Source organism: Aspergillus foveolatus, assembly GCF_047715535.1.
Source record: "Aspergillus foveolatus strain CBS 279.81 unplaced genomic scaffold BDW70scaffold_9, whole genome shotgun sequence".
NCBI lineage: Eukaryota > Fungi > Ascomycota > Eurotiomycetes > Eurotiales > Aspergillaceae > Aspergillus > Aspergillus foveolatus.
This window is the reverse complement of record NW_027396073.1, coordinates 318,572-330,778: the sequence shown is the minus strand read 5'-3', so window position 1 is coordinate 330,778 and position 12,207 is coordinate 318,572. Positions and strand designations below refer to the sequence as shown.

The 12,207-nt window shown below is 50.8% G+C and overlaps 6 protein-coding genes across 6 annotated transcripts; 2 read left to right on the top strand and 4 right to left on the bottom strand.

The window, feature by feature from the left end:
* The first annotated feature begins 216 nt into the window (after positions 1 to 216).
* BDW70DRAFT_121869 (C2H2-type zinc finger protein) lies at positions 217 to 1,182 on the top strand. The gene is made up of 2 exons (XM_073734787.1): positions 217 to 796; positions 852 to 1,182. The coding sequence occupies exons 1-2, from the start codon at positions 363 to 365 to the stop codon at positions 1,087 to 1,089; spliced, it is 672 nt and encodes a 223-aa protein (XP_073598695.1). The 5' UTR covers positions 217 to 362; the 3' UTR covers positions 1,090 to 1,182.
* Positions 1,183 to 1,461: 279 nt separating this feature from the next.
* Positions 1,462 to 1,929, bottom strand: BDW70DRAFT_157461 (MGMT family protein; the record flags this gene model as incomplete). The annotated part of the gene is made up of 1 exon (XM_073740358.1): positions 1,462 to 1,929. The coding sequence occupies one exon, from the start codon at positions 1,927 to 1,929 to the stop codon at positions 1,462 to 1,464; it is 468 nt and encodes a 155-aa protein (XP_073598694.1).
* A 1,413-nt stretch (positions 1,930 to 3,342) lies between these two features.
* BDW70DRAFT_157460 (uncharacterized protein) lies at positions 3,343 to 4,077 on the bottom strand (the record flags this gene model as incomplete). Its single annotated transcript, XM_073740357.1, has 1 exon — positions 3,343 to 4,077. The coding sequence occupies one exon, from the start codon at positions 4,075 to 4,077 to the stop codon at positions 3,343 to 3,345; it is 735 nt and encodes a 244-aa protein (XP_073598693.1).
* Positions 4,078 to 4,671: 594 nt separating this feature from the next.
* Positions 4,672 to 5,950, top strand: BDW70DRAFT_130791 (uncharacterized protein). The gene has a single exon (XM_073735878.1). The coding sequence runs from the start codon at positions 5,361 to 5,363 to the stop codon at positions 5,772 to 5,774; it is 414 nt and encodes a 137-aa protein (XP_073598692.1). The 5' UTR covers positions 4,672 to 5,360; the 3' UTR covers positions 5,775 to 5,950.
* An 864-nt stretch (positions 5,951 to 6,814) lies between these two features.
* BDW70DRAFT_130789 (translocon subunit SSS1) lies at positions 6,815 to 7,723 on the bottom strand. The gene is made up of 3 exons (XM_073735877.1): positions 7,513 to 7,723; positions 7,330 to 7,416; positions 6,815 to 7,253 (listed from the first exon to the last, which is right to left on the bottom strand). Exons 1-3 carry the CDS (start codon positions 7,595 to 7,597, stop codon positions 7,213 to 7,215), a joined length of 213 nt encoding a protein of 70 aa, XP_073598691.1. The 5' UTR covers positions 7,598 to 7,723; the 3' UTR covers positions 6,815 to 7,212.
* Positions 7,724 to 8,080: 357 nt separating this feature from the next.
* On the bottom strand, positions 8,081 to 10,000 carry BDW70DRAFT_148270 (putative MFS monosaccharide transporter; the record flags this gene model as incomplete). The annotated part of the gene is made up of 6 exons (XM_073738844.1): positions 8,081 to 8,386; positions 8,446 to 8,777; positions 8,822 to 8,904; positions 8,949 to 9,344; positions 9,395 to 9,548; positions 9,604 to 10,000. 6 exons carry the CDS (start codon positions 9,998 to 10,000, stop codon positions 8,081 to 8,083), a joined length of 1,668 nt encoding a protein of 555 aa, XP_073598690.1.
* Positions 10,001 to 12,207: the final 2,207 nt, after the last annotated feature.

Here is a 12,207-nt window from a genome sequence, read left to right as displayed (position 1 = left end):
GTCGAGCCTGCATGCATGGCCGTCTTTTCCTGTCCCGGTGGGTTTGGCCATTTGACCAGGTGATGAATCCGCCATGGATGTGTTCGTATCGCTTGGGTCTAAGTCTCTAGCTAATGCATGTGCGAAACCGACTCGAGAGACTTCGAATTTCCATTATAAAAACCCTCCCTGCGCCCAGTCACCTGCTTCGTCAGTCTTCTCAACTCTTCGTGTCGCCCACACTCCATGCTTCAACTTTCTTTCCCCGGATTTCCTCCACTCTGCACCCTCCCTCCGATCAGATCATAGTTCCTCAACATGTCCTTCCGGCCAACAATGGTACCGTCTTACTTCCTTCCAGCTATGGGCTGCCCATACTGACTATGCCCTCACAGTCGCAGCCCATCGCCTGCCCTCCAATGGAGCACTCGCCCTCCTCCTTGTCCTCCTACTCCTCTTACTCCCCCAGTTCGTCCTACTCCGCCGTGAGCGACGACTCGGGCATGAGCATGCTGGACATGTACTTCCTGCACGGTGGCCGTGGACACGGCGCCAGCCCCGGCACAAGCACGGGTCCCGGCAGCGTCGTCGATTTCCCGCTCAACCAGCAATCGTTCGATTTTGAGCCTTCGTCGCTGGACAGCAATGGCCCCTACTACGAGTTCAACCCGACCTTCGTATACGCACCGGAGGCGCTTCCCGTCATGGACGCCCCGACCTCCTACCCGGCGAGCTCGAACCCGGCCTGGTCGCCGACTTCCATGCCTGTTGAGCAGTCGATATTTCCTCTCGACGGGCTTAGCCAAGAACCAGTCAAGTATTTAATTCAATCGGTCATTCTGTACATCTAGATGCTAAACGTTTATGCGCAGACCAGCGAAACCCTACAGCTGCGAAGATTGCGGCAAGGCCTTCACCCGCCCAGCAGACCTAAAGCGCCACCATAGCACTGTACACTACCCGGTTTTCCAGAACTGCCCTGTACCGGACTGCTCGCGCAAGGACAATAATGGCTTTCCACGGCGCGACCACCTCGTCGAGCACCTGCGCTCGTACCACCACATGGATGTGCCGAAGCGGCGCGCGGCGAAGCGACTGAGAACTGTTTAGACACCGATTTCTCACTGCTTCACTACTTTCTGCGCCGCATCACGACCGTTATCTGACTACCCTTCTGTTTCTATACTCTGCTTCTCGAGACTCGACCTGTTTTATACCACTTTTTTTTTTTCTTCCTATTTCTTCTTTTTCTCACGGCTAACGACTAATGCGGTGTGGGATTATTGGACGGCGTTATGAGACAGACGAGACTAGCGAGATTTTCTCTCACATCTGCTTTGCTTCTGATGTCTTGTCGTTTTCCTCATGTTGTTATACGCTATAGACGGTCGGCGTTGGAGATACCTGGCATTTTATTATTATCAACAATACAACATAAACAATTCAAACATGAATCACAACCCCAGCCGTAGAAGCTTCTTATTAAGAATGAAACGCGACAAAAGCCCTTCCTACGACGCGTCCCTTCAAGTCGAACTTCACCCCCTCCTCTTCAAGCATCCTCCTCTTCCTCTCCAGATTACCTCCCTTTTCAATTCCCTTCCCAGGGCCCTTTGATCGTGCCGAGACCGATGCAGGCGGCGTTCCCATGTACCCACCCAGCGTCCCGTCACTGGCTAGAACCCGATGACAGGGCACCCCCGGTGCAAACGGATTGAGTCGCATTGCCGTCCCAACCGCCCTAGCGCTGGAGTTTGTGTGCTTGGCCAACGCAGCATAGGTTGTCCATTGACCCGGCGGGATCTGCAGGAGAGCCAGGTAAAGGGACTTGCGGAAAGGCGTTAAGGCAGGGTGTTGGATTATTTTCTTTGCTAGGATTTGAGTCTGGGATTGGGTTTGTTTCAGGACTGGAGTTGCATCTGGGCTTTGGTCGGTGTTGGTTTCTTTCATTGTGTGCGGTGGGATTGTTGGTTTGCATGGTTGGACCGCGTCTGCAGTTGGGCGAGTTGAAAATGGCGTCATGATCTGGTTCTTTGTGGACTCTGGACTCTGGAGTGTGGATCTGGACCTCCGGCTGTCGCTGATCATGGTGTTGTGGGGACTGGTGTGGTGATGAGAGTAGGAGAGTCAGATAAGTCGATGACAGTCTTTTTAAATGAATTATTGACAGATCATCACAGGCTCAGAGTCTCAGACTACAAAATTTGATTTGTCAATTCAAGATCAATAAACTGACTTGGTCCACTGGAACAGCTTCGTGTCTCTGCCTCTTGTCGATTCTCTGGTCCCCCAGTAGAGTTTGAAGTACTCAGAGTACATGTGGGACTGGACGTTGTCTGCACGTCCCTGTGCTCTTCGCACACGCACCACCCAATCAAGCGATGTTTGCCCCATCGGCCACTGTCAAATTCTCGCCCTGTTTACTCTATACGGTACATCGCTTGTTCCTGACGCCGTCTGTCAGAATAGGAGAAGTAATTCTAGTCTAGGATTCAGACAGATCATCCTGAGTTTGAACGAGTTTGGACAATGCTTGGACTTGCTGCTTTTCATCAACAGAGCTGTTCCCCGACCCGCCATTTGCCAACTGTGCGTAAACATACTGTGTATGTATCAGCCTCGGCAGGCCATACCCCGTTCTAGCAACAGGGTCATTTGTTTCTAATGTAACGGTTAGGGCTGAAGAGATCTGGAGAGGACTGTAGCATATCGAGGCGGGCTTTCGCTGGCTTCTCGTCTCAGTGCTCTGCCATAGTGTTGCTTGAAGTTAATGGCGTTGGAAGCCTTGAATTGAGAAGCGAGAGATCTGAGATAATCTCCATCACTACCAGTTGCAGGAATAGATTTCCGGTGGGGTGACATGTCTTTTAACCCGTTGAAGTGTTGATCGTGTCTTGTCAGAGGTCGGCTATAGATGCACATCGCTGTCTTGAGGCTAGAAACACGCCGCACGGTCATTCATTATTAGGGGTACCTAGGTATTTTTGTAGTTGATACAGATACAGCCTCTCTCAAAGGACACTCTCAAGGGAAGAAAAAAAAAATAACAAAAAGCCTTTGCAAAAGGCAAGTCAGCCGCCAGATTTGTCTAGTTACTTGGGCTTAGATCTGTCGGTTCTACTGAGGAATGCGCTACTAGGATTTGCCCCGACAGCACCAAGCACTCGAGGCTCTATAGGGTTCTTGCGGTTGTGGCGATCTTCTGGAAAATAATGCTCACATAATACTGCACCGCCCCTTTATATATGGATTGATGCTTTCTCTATACGCTTCTGGTGAGGTCATGCTTTCAAGAACTTGGACCAAAGTTAGCAGACGAGCACAATACAAGGGCTTGATAGCACCAGGATTTAGACTTTGAATTCACTCACATTCCCTTCTAGCTTGTTTACTCTCGGCTGTATCGTGCCATAGCCTCAACAGCCACGTAGCGACCAATGCATCCCTCATCTCTCGCGACATCTCCCTCGTAACAGACAATTTATACTTGCCGTCTTTTTCCCCTTCAATAGCCATCTGCCCGCCATTGGAGTCGTTCCATTTGTACCCCAGCTCCGGATTGCAACCAGCCTTGGGGCTCCAATTTGGGCAAATATCAAACAGGACGAGCTGCTGTGTCTCCTCGTTAAACAACGGCGTGTCCGAGGCCGTTTTGCCCGCGCTCAACAGCGCCCTGAAGGAGGGCCGCTGAAACCGGGTCTCAAAGATCTCGAGCCGAATGTTACCTACGGTTAGTTCGAGCACCGGCGACGCGATGTAATACCGAGCAGGAATATCGGTGCGGTATTGTGCATTTGCAGGATGGACGAGGTAGAATAGATGCCGGTGTCGCTGTCGCTTTGACGATGTGCCCTCAAGCTCAGGCGCAGATGCGTCTCCCTCCAGTCTTGCAAATGACACGGTTGACTCCTTGTTTGGGATGCACTTAATGTCAACGATTATACGGTAGAGTGGAGTGGAAGGCGTGCCTTCAGCGAGGATAAATTGGCCTGATAGAAGGAGAACGGCGGGCTCAGCCAACTCAACATCTTGTTCGCCTGGTTTCTTGCAAATATCGGAGTCTGAATCTATGTCCATCGTCTGGGGTGTGTAAGACATGAGCAAGTTTAGCCATAATGTATGAAACAATGGCTATAGTTAAGAGGATAGTGTGCGTTAGCAATCCCTCATCACGTGTAATGCGGCTCATCTGCTCCAACTGTCACCAGGACCAGGTATGAGGCATTCTCCTCTCTCACTAGTACGAGGTGAACATTTCCTCGAAGGCATGAGTTGACGGGACTCGCCTACTCGAACAACCCCAGCCTTGAATCTCTGACCCTCTAGCAGAGTGGAGTTGCTTGTGGGCGAGCGCGGCTGTGAGTGTCAAAAGAGTGTGGTATCAGCACTGACTTGTGTGGGCGTCCCTGCTAAGATTCCAAACAACTGCAAATCCCTTAACTTCCTGGGTGATGTGGTTGGAACGCCCGAAATACACTGGGAGTATAATCAAGTTATTACTCCAGTATTCATGTATGTTCAACGTATCAGGCGAAGTACTCAATTGGCCAGCAGTTTCGGTAAGTATATCAAAAGCAGATAATGTGACATCATATACCGAACAGCCCAATCTATTTACCCTAGCGAGGTTGAACCGTCGATCTCTTCCCTTGATGCTTGCCAGCACGCCTTACCCGTGATGGCGGTTACTACTGATTCGCTGCTCCGCGCGTTCAAATCCAGGCGATATCCGCCCACGCCCAAGCGACCAAGGAGTGGAGAGTCCCGAGACCGTGAAAACAAGACTGTAGAAGCAAGCGAGCGATGGCCGTCTCCAAGGCTGAGCCTGGCCACACTTGCATCAACCGCCTAGAAACAAGCCGCATAGTATACGTAAGTGGGAGGCGGCAACGATACCAACATCGATTCCAGGACCGTCGCACGTTTTACGTCTTCAATTGGCTCTCAGAGAGAGGCTGCCACCTTCCCGGGTCCCTATACGCAGGTTCGCCACGGGCACCACGGCCAGGATCGAATAACACCTCCAGAGAGTAAGCGCCCCAGACCCATTGAACGGACATGATGACGCGGACTGGAGGTGATGCGGTGATAGCTGCAGCAGCCGGCGCTGAGAAAGACTTCCATTGCAGGCCAGACGTGGTACAGCGAATTGCCCCAATGCACGGATGAAGACTTGTGAAAGCATTCATCGCACTCAAAGCATTCGGTGCCTCCACGGCCATGCATCCGCTGGGTCAGCAGGGCCAGCGCCGTTCATTGCTATTCTCTTGTTGCCGATGCTGTGGCCATGACCGCCACACAGGTAGGCTTCGCTGCAGCTAGTTTCGGTGGTGCATTGCCGCCGCGCATATACCCAGAGTCAGGACTGTCCTCGAGATGTGATGTCCAAATTGAGGCCCTCGCTGGAGTCCCAATACAATTACGATATGCGTGCCGATAGCTTGCTCGACCCGTCCGTCGATGATACAATTATTGGTCCTGTCGAGAACAATGACAAGCTTATGACAGCCATACCAGTAAACTTTGAATCAGCCAACTACCGATCATTGGTGTTCAACGCGGCGGCCTGTCTTCTACTTGCATGCATTTTTTGGACGTCTTCACTGGCGATGCTTCCGACGGTCCTGTGCCAAACCGTGTGGCTCTGCATGCCCTTTGTACAACATCCTGACCCCGGATCAGCATGTGGAGTTGCATTTCATCTTCAACCAGATGATGAATCTCTAGAGCTCCGGGGGACCTTTTGCCAATGTTGCTTTTCTCCAAAGGTGATATTGGAAGTTTTGGCTTGTTAACGTGCTTTGCTTGACGGGATGGAGCTTCGGATATAGTCCGATCGACATAGGGCAGTTCACTTTGAATCAAACTCATAACCTGCTCGCGTAGCTAGAGTACATCGGCGTAGAAGTAGGGGCCTCATCCAATGAATATCATTCCAGTTGTACCCCAGAGCTGGTGTTGGCAGGTAGCCCTTGCTCCTTGCTTATACATTACATTTGTACGACCAAGATTGCACATAGGGCGCTGAAGGATCTATCCGGCCTTCTGAGCGCGCTCTAGTGTATTTCTGTTTTGGGTCCGAGGCAGGGCCTCCTGCACTTGTTTGCTGGCTGCAGAGTAATTTGAACAGTAGTATTGGTTGGTTGGTTACAGACTGCCCAGCCTTGCAGCGCTAGGCGTGTGACGGTGGCGTGGTCTGATCGGTGGTTGGCAAAGTCTGGCCCTTTGTTCCTAGCGGGCAAGGAAGGATGATTCAGAATAATGGACAGATCCAGTCAAACTGTGCAGAGGCATGGATGAATGAACTAATGAATGGGTCAGATGGACAGGACTTGGGAGTTGACGGTCAAGTCGGGCTCAACTTGTAGATCATATCAATCGTTATCTGAACTTGCCTACAGTAGACATGAAGGTAGATCGGGTTCGCAGGCCAAGTCACTCTGGACCAGCTGAGTCCTGGAGGCGTCGGTGGGACCCCTATTTGGATTCTGTTGCGCTCCCTCTCCTGTATCGAATGCTCCAGTCACCGATGTTGGGCCTGTTCATTCCAACTTTGAGACACTGAGTCCACGGGATGTAGGCTGGTTTCGACGTAGGCCGTGCTACTGCAAATACCCCTGAATGACGAGTCGATCGAGGACTCATGATCATAACCAGACTGGCAGTCAGACAGTTTCCACTCGACTCGGATCCAAATCAATCTCAGACTCGCTTTAAGGCCGTTTCAGCGCAGCGCAAGCCTCTACGAGGTCAGGATGCCAGGCAATGCTTACTACAATGCCCGGGGTAAAAGCATGGCGGAAATACTAGACATTGGAGGGGTAATGCACGAGGGTTCAGCGGCAATAGATGCCAGTGTTGACTGGGGCCGTGGATTGAGTTGGATATATTAAGGACAAACAAGAAGATAGGATCCAGTTACAGAAACAACATTAACGCCAACCCTGATCAAGTAGTAATATGCGAATGTAATGCCGCAAATCCCATTCCCGGCTCCAATAAGTTACGACGACCGATCTGCTCCGTTGAGCATGCGCGAACTGCCGCAATGTCGGACTGCACAATGTACGCGAAACATGGGATGTGGTGCGACGTGGGTATAAGTTTCATTCTCTCTTTTCCATCATTCCTTCACTGACGGGCCGGTTTGTTTATGTTCATTTCATCGAGCCCGGACACAGTTCGAATCGACTTCCGGTATCCGTTCAACAGCAATGAGGTTCAGGATTAAATTTAAGCGCCACCGACAAGGACATTGTTCACAGGAATGTGGACTACACGGGTTAGCCTCGCTTACTCAACTATAACAGGATTTTGACCAGAAAGCTTGAGCAGAACAGGGAAGCATACTCAGCTTAACAATGTACCCAATGAACCCCATAATCAGGAATCCGGTGCCAACGGCCTGGCTGATTTTGATGAACTCGCGCTTGTCGGCTGTTTGTGGTCAGCCTTCATCTTTTGAGCAAAAAGGCACAGAATCCAGAGAATTGAAACAGATGGAATGAGAAAGAAAAAAAAGGTTATGCCTACGCTTCTGGCTGCGGTTCACAAACTGCATTCCATCGCGGAGGAACTCCTGAGGGATGTTAAGCAATTCCTGTACTTGTTCGGACATGATGGCGAATTAAGGCTGAATTAACACAGTAGACAGAACGTGAAGAGATCTGAAGACAAGGATTGATCGAAAGGGAGGAGTGGCAGGTGAAAGTCGAGAGAGCGTGGGTGGTGATGCTACTAATGCCAGCTGTGCTTTTGGTGTTGGGAGCTGGAAACGGTCCGGATTAACTAGGGACCGGATACACCACATATCGAGGCTTAGGGTATGTGGCTGGTACAAATGCACTAGCCACGATCTGGCCCGGCCGGTAAACGTGATGCGGGGATTTGCTCGGATTTCCCCGCATAAACCTCTTCTACCTCCTATAAGCGCATGTACAGAACTCAACCTCATTGATCAAGCAATACGGCTAGTTACTACTGGGGCTAAGCCAAAGGCAAACTACGATCATGGCCTTTTAATTTTTAAAAGTCAAAATTTTCTCTTGCTGTGTTATCTTGAATTATACCTGCTCTATCAAAGTTATCTCATCTTAACTTGTCAAGCGACAGTCTCACGATGCGCCAGAGTCACCGACTTGGCAGCCTCCTCATCCAGCACGCTATTCTTCCGCGCCGCGGTCTCAATAAACCCGGGGTTCTCAGCCTTGAGGCGGGCAAATGTCTTCTCTGCATCCCACACCCAAGGCGTATCAGCAGCGAATAGTAGGTCCATATCCTCCAGCGTCCGCTGGTTACTCTCTGGGTATAATGCCCAGACCATTGGAATTGCGATCACGTTGCTGGCAGCAAAGACGTAGAGGGTCTTCTCCCCGATGGCTTCAAACATCACAGGGCAGAGGAGGGTCTGTAGAGCTATAGTTTAGTGCGTGCTCAAAAATTTATACTTTAGTCACGACGACTCACCAACCATCCGTTTCCAATGCTCCAGCCCACAACACCCCAGGCATTTCCCTTTGCACGGACGGCTAATGGATAAATCTCCGCAGGATAGATCCAAGGTACTGTGAGCCAGGTGGCTCCGAAGACCGCGGTGAATACAAAGACCATGGACGCTGCAGCGGCACCGAATGATTCAGCCCGCGCCATGTTGCCCGCGTCGCGTGCGTCGATCGAAACACGCGAGAAACCCCCGGCAAGGAACATGGCGATTCCTTGGGCTGCAGCTCCCCAGTACAAAGTCCACCGACGGCCGATTCGGTCGAGAGTAAAGACGCAGATCATAGTAGCAAACTGTTCTGTTAGCATGCGCCTGTACCAAGACCGGAGATGAACGACATACCATGTAAAAGACGTTGTTTAAACCGCTGATCCATTGACTCTTCATGGAATCGAATCCTGCAATGCTGAAGATAGTCGGGGCATCTGCAAGACAATTAGCTTGGGCCCGGCAATTTCGCAAAGGCGACGTACAAACAGTAACACCGGCAATACCAACCCACTCCTGCATGATCTGTAGCCATACCACAAGTTGAACCCGACGACCAAGGTGTAACTTCCCGGTCTTGTACCCGAAAAGCATAGCCAGGTAAGACGTGCTATGACCCATGGACCTCTCTGCCTCTGCGACGCTAAGAATATCCTGAAACTCGGCCTCGGCCCGGATGGCATCTTCGCCGCTGCTGCCACGCAGCCTACCCAGAATATACCGAGCCTCCTGCTCCCGACCAACTTTAACCAACCAACGTGGGGATTCCGGGAAGAACCAAACGGCGGCGAATAGAACGAGTAAGAAGATGATTTGGAACGCGATCGGGAAGCGCCAGCGGAAAGGCGATGCGCCGTTATCGATGAAGGACAGGCCGCTGTATAGACGTCAGTGCATGGTCCAATTTTGCCTCCTTCTTTCGCCTACAATTCAAGCCAATATGCGAGCACGACACCGAAGATGTTCAGTGTGAACTCGATTGCAATGAACTGGCCACGACTCGTGTGTTCTGCGGTCTCGGTCGCCCATACGGGAACAATCGCGTTGAGCATTCCAGTTCCGATTCCGTTGATAAATCGCGCTACCTAAGTCAGTAAAAAAAACAAATCACAGGGATCCGGCAATGACGGTCTTACCGCAGATCATCCAGTCGTGGTTCTGGGCCGAGCACTGTAGAGCAGCCCCAAACATGGCCCAAACTGAGCCGAAGGCAATCGTCTTGATTCTGCCAACCTTGTCTCCGGTCCAACCGCCAAGCAGCGCACCGAAGAGTGTGCCTAAATAATAGACACTGACGATGCCGCCTTGGAGCAGACTGTTGGTCACCACCGGGGAAGGGTGGCCGTCCTTCATCTCCGTATAGCCAAAACCCATGAGATCGATGTAGTCCTTGGAGTTGTTCACTCCAGACATCATACCCTGGTCATATCCAAAGAAAAGGATTGACAGGGCAGCCACGCAGTTAATGGCGATGAGAAGGCCGCGCTTCTCGAACTTGTGGACGACATTCCACGAGGATATTTGATCACTCATGGTGGGCGTTGGGTGTCAACAATGAAGATATTAGAAGCTAAATCCGCCACTACAATAAAGCTCGCTCGCAAGGGAGAAAAAAGGTGAGGGTGCGTGTGGGGTTATAGGACTACTTATGCTGGCCCGAGGACTGCACATCGACCTCTTGACGAGCCGAATCAAGGTCGGGAAGAAGCCATGGAGACCTGATCCAGGCGAATGAGGTTACATTTCTGGCAAGAGTGACGATGAACGGAGTGCGAAAACCCCACAGTCGGCCGCGACAACCTGAAGACTGGGGATAAGGAACGGGATTTATCGCCGCACGACGCCGAAGATGAGCCCATCATCGGCAATCCGACGGTTGTTTGCGGTCATTTAGACGGGCTGCCCGGCTAAATTCCCGTGGTAGGGACCACGAACAATGAGAGAATGAAATTGATTGGTGAACCTCGACCGAGTGGTTCAGACTGTGTGTGCCCACCTCTCCATGGCTTTGCGAATGGGGTTTTTGTGGACTGTGGGGAGATCCTGGGGTTGTGGTCTCCAACGGAATAACTCCGACTTTCCTTTCCTGGTCGGGAAAGAACATACAGTACTCTGAATAGTGAGTCATCAACATAATTGCATCCACAATTCTACGCCAATTCAAAGAAGGCGGTGTCCACAAATCAGCCTTTTCGGTTGTCCTTACTTGGCCAGAGTCTAGATCGAAGATATTCAGCATCCATGATATCTTTCAGAGGAAACAAGACTTATGTCAATCCCAGCCTCCACATGGCGTGGTTGAAGTCTTCTTCTTCAATAAGCCTACCCCGGCAAGCTCTGTCCCATTCTTCGTCTATCTCTCGCTTCTCTCACAAGGCCGGCGTTCTCATCGCTAAAACCAACCATTTGAGACTGTTTATGCTGTCTATCGCCCGGCAGGTCCTTCCCGGGAATCGCCAAGCTGTCGTTACTAACAGCTTGATGTTTTGGTTTAAGGCAAGTAATCTTATTTTATTAGCCGAAACGATCGTCCGCAGGTTGTCCACGTAGCTGAGAGCAGGCATATTTGCTTCTTGCCGTCATGCCTAAACATGTCGACTTAATAGGAGAGAGGCATGTGACGACCAGCCTTTCAGAGTCGTGGCATCAGCGTTTCTTGGTTAGGCGGATATCACGGCACACACGACGCAGGGCCCAAGTGCTGTGTGGTGCTCATACGGACGCAGAGTTCTCCGCTGGTAGAGGCATCAGTCACAACCAGCCTGCGGTATATTCTAACCGATTGTTAAGGCGTTCGATCCTTGTTAGCCGCAAGACCTGCGTCGACACTCATGTTCTTCGCCAGTGCTGCGCTTGCCTTCCGTCATTGCTTAAGAAGCAATTTGCATTCTCTGTCGGAAACTGAGCTCTTCATGAGCAATGTGCGAGCGCGCCGGAAGAGCCGTCATCGAGCATATACTAACCGGGCTATTGAGAGAATAGGACGATCAAGCATGAGTATGCCCAACAGATGGAGATTCGGGTCGGTAACATTGCTCCTGGCAGAGCCGAGTGTTTTTCAAGGATGACCGTTTTCATCAGAACAAGAGCAAGCCCAGACAAGAGAAGGTGGATTTCAGCTCTTGCATTTTGCAGGTCTCGCATCTCGCTTTCGAAATCGTCCATACAGGGAACAATGGGACTGACCACATCAACACAAATTTGACAGCTTCACGAGCACTGAATCAGCTCAGGAACTAGGTTTCGCAAGTTAGGATGCTGGAGCTTCGCGGGTGAGGTACCTAAGACGCTGGATTGGCTACCTCCAAACCTGTCTTTCGATCAAGGGAATCCTACAGATGGGAGGTGAGTCTTGTTTTCTGTGGCAGACGAGTCTCGATGTTCAAAGTGTCGTTTAGTATGTCAATGAGTAGATCGTCAAGTGCATTAATTGTCTTAAGAACTAGAAGTAACTTCGATGAGCATCAACTATAAATACACACTGATCAAACGATCTCAATATTGATCCGATTGCAAAGCGGGGTGGTGCAAACGGAGACGCCTTGCACCTCTGGGTCTATGAGATATCCGACACAAAGCATCTCCTTTCGCGGGCGTTGAAGTATTATCAAAGCGACCTGCCGTATATGGCAGAGGTTGGCCAGTGGGTCGTGTTAACACATATATTTTGACCAGGACAGCGACTTCATCAGGGACTTCATCAGGATTATATTAGCTGCTGTCTTTAAAGAGGTCCAAGA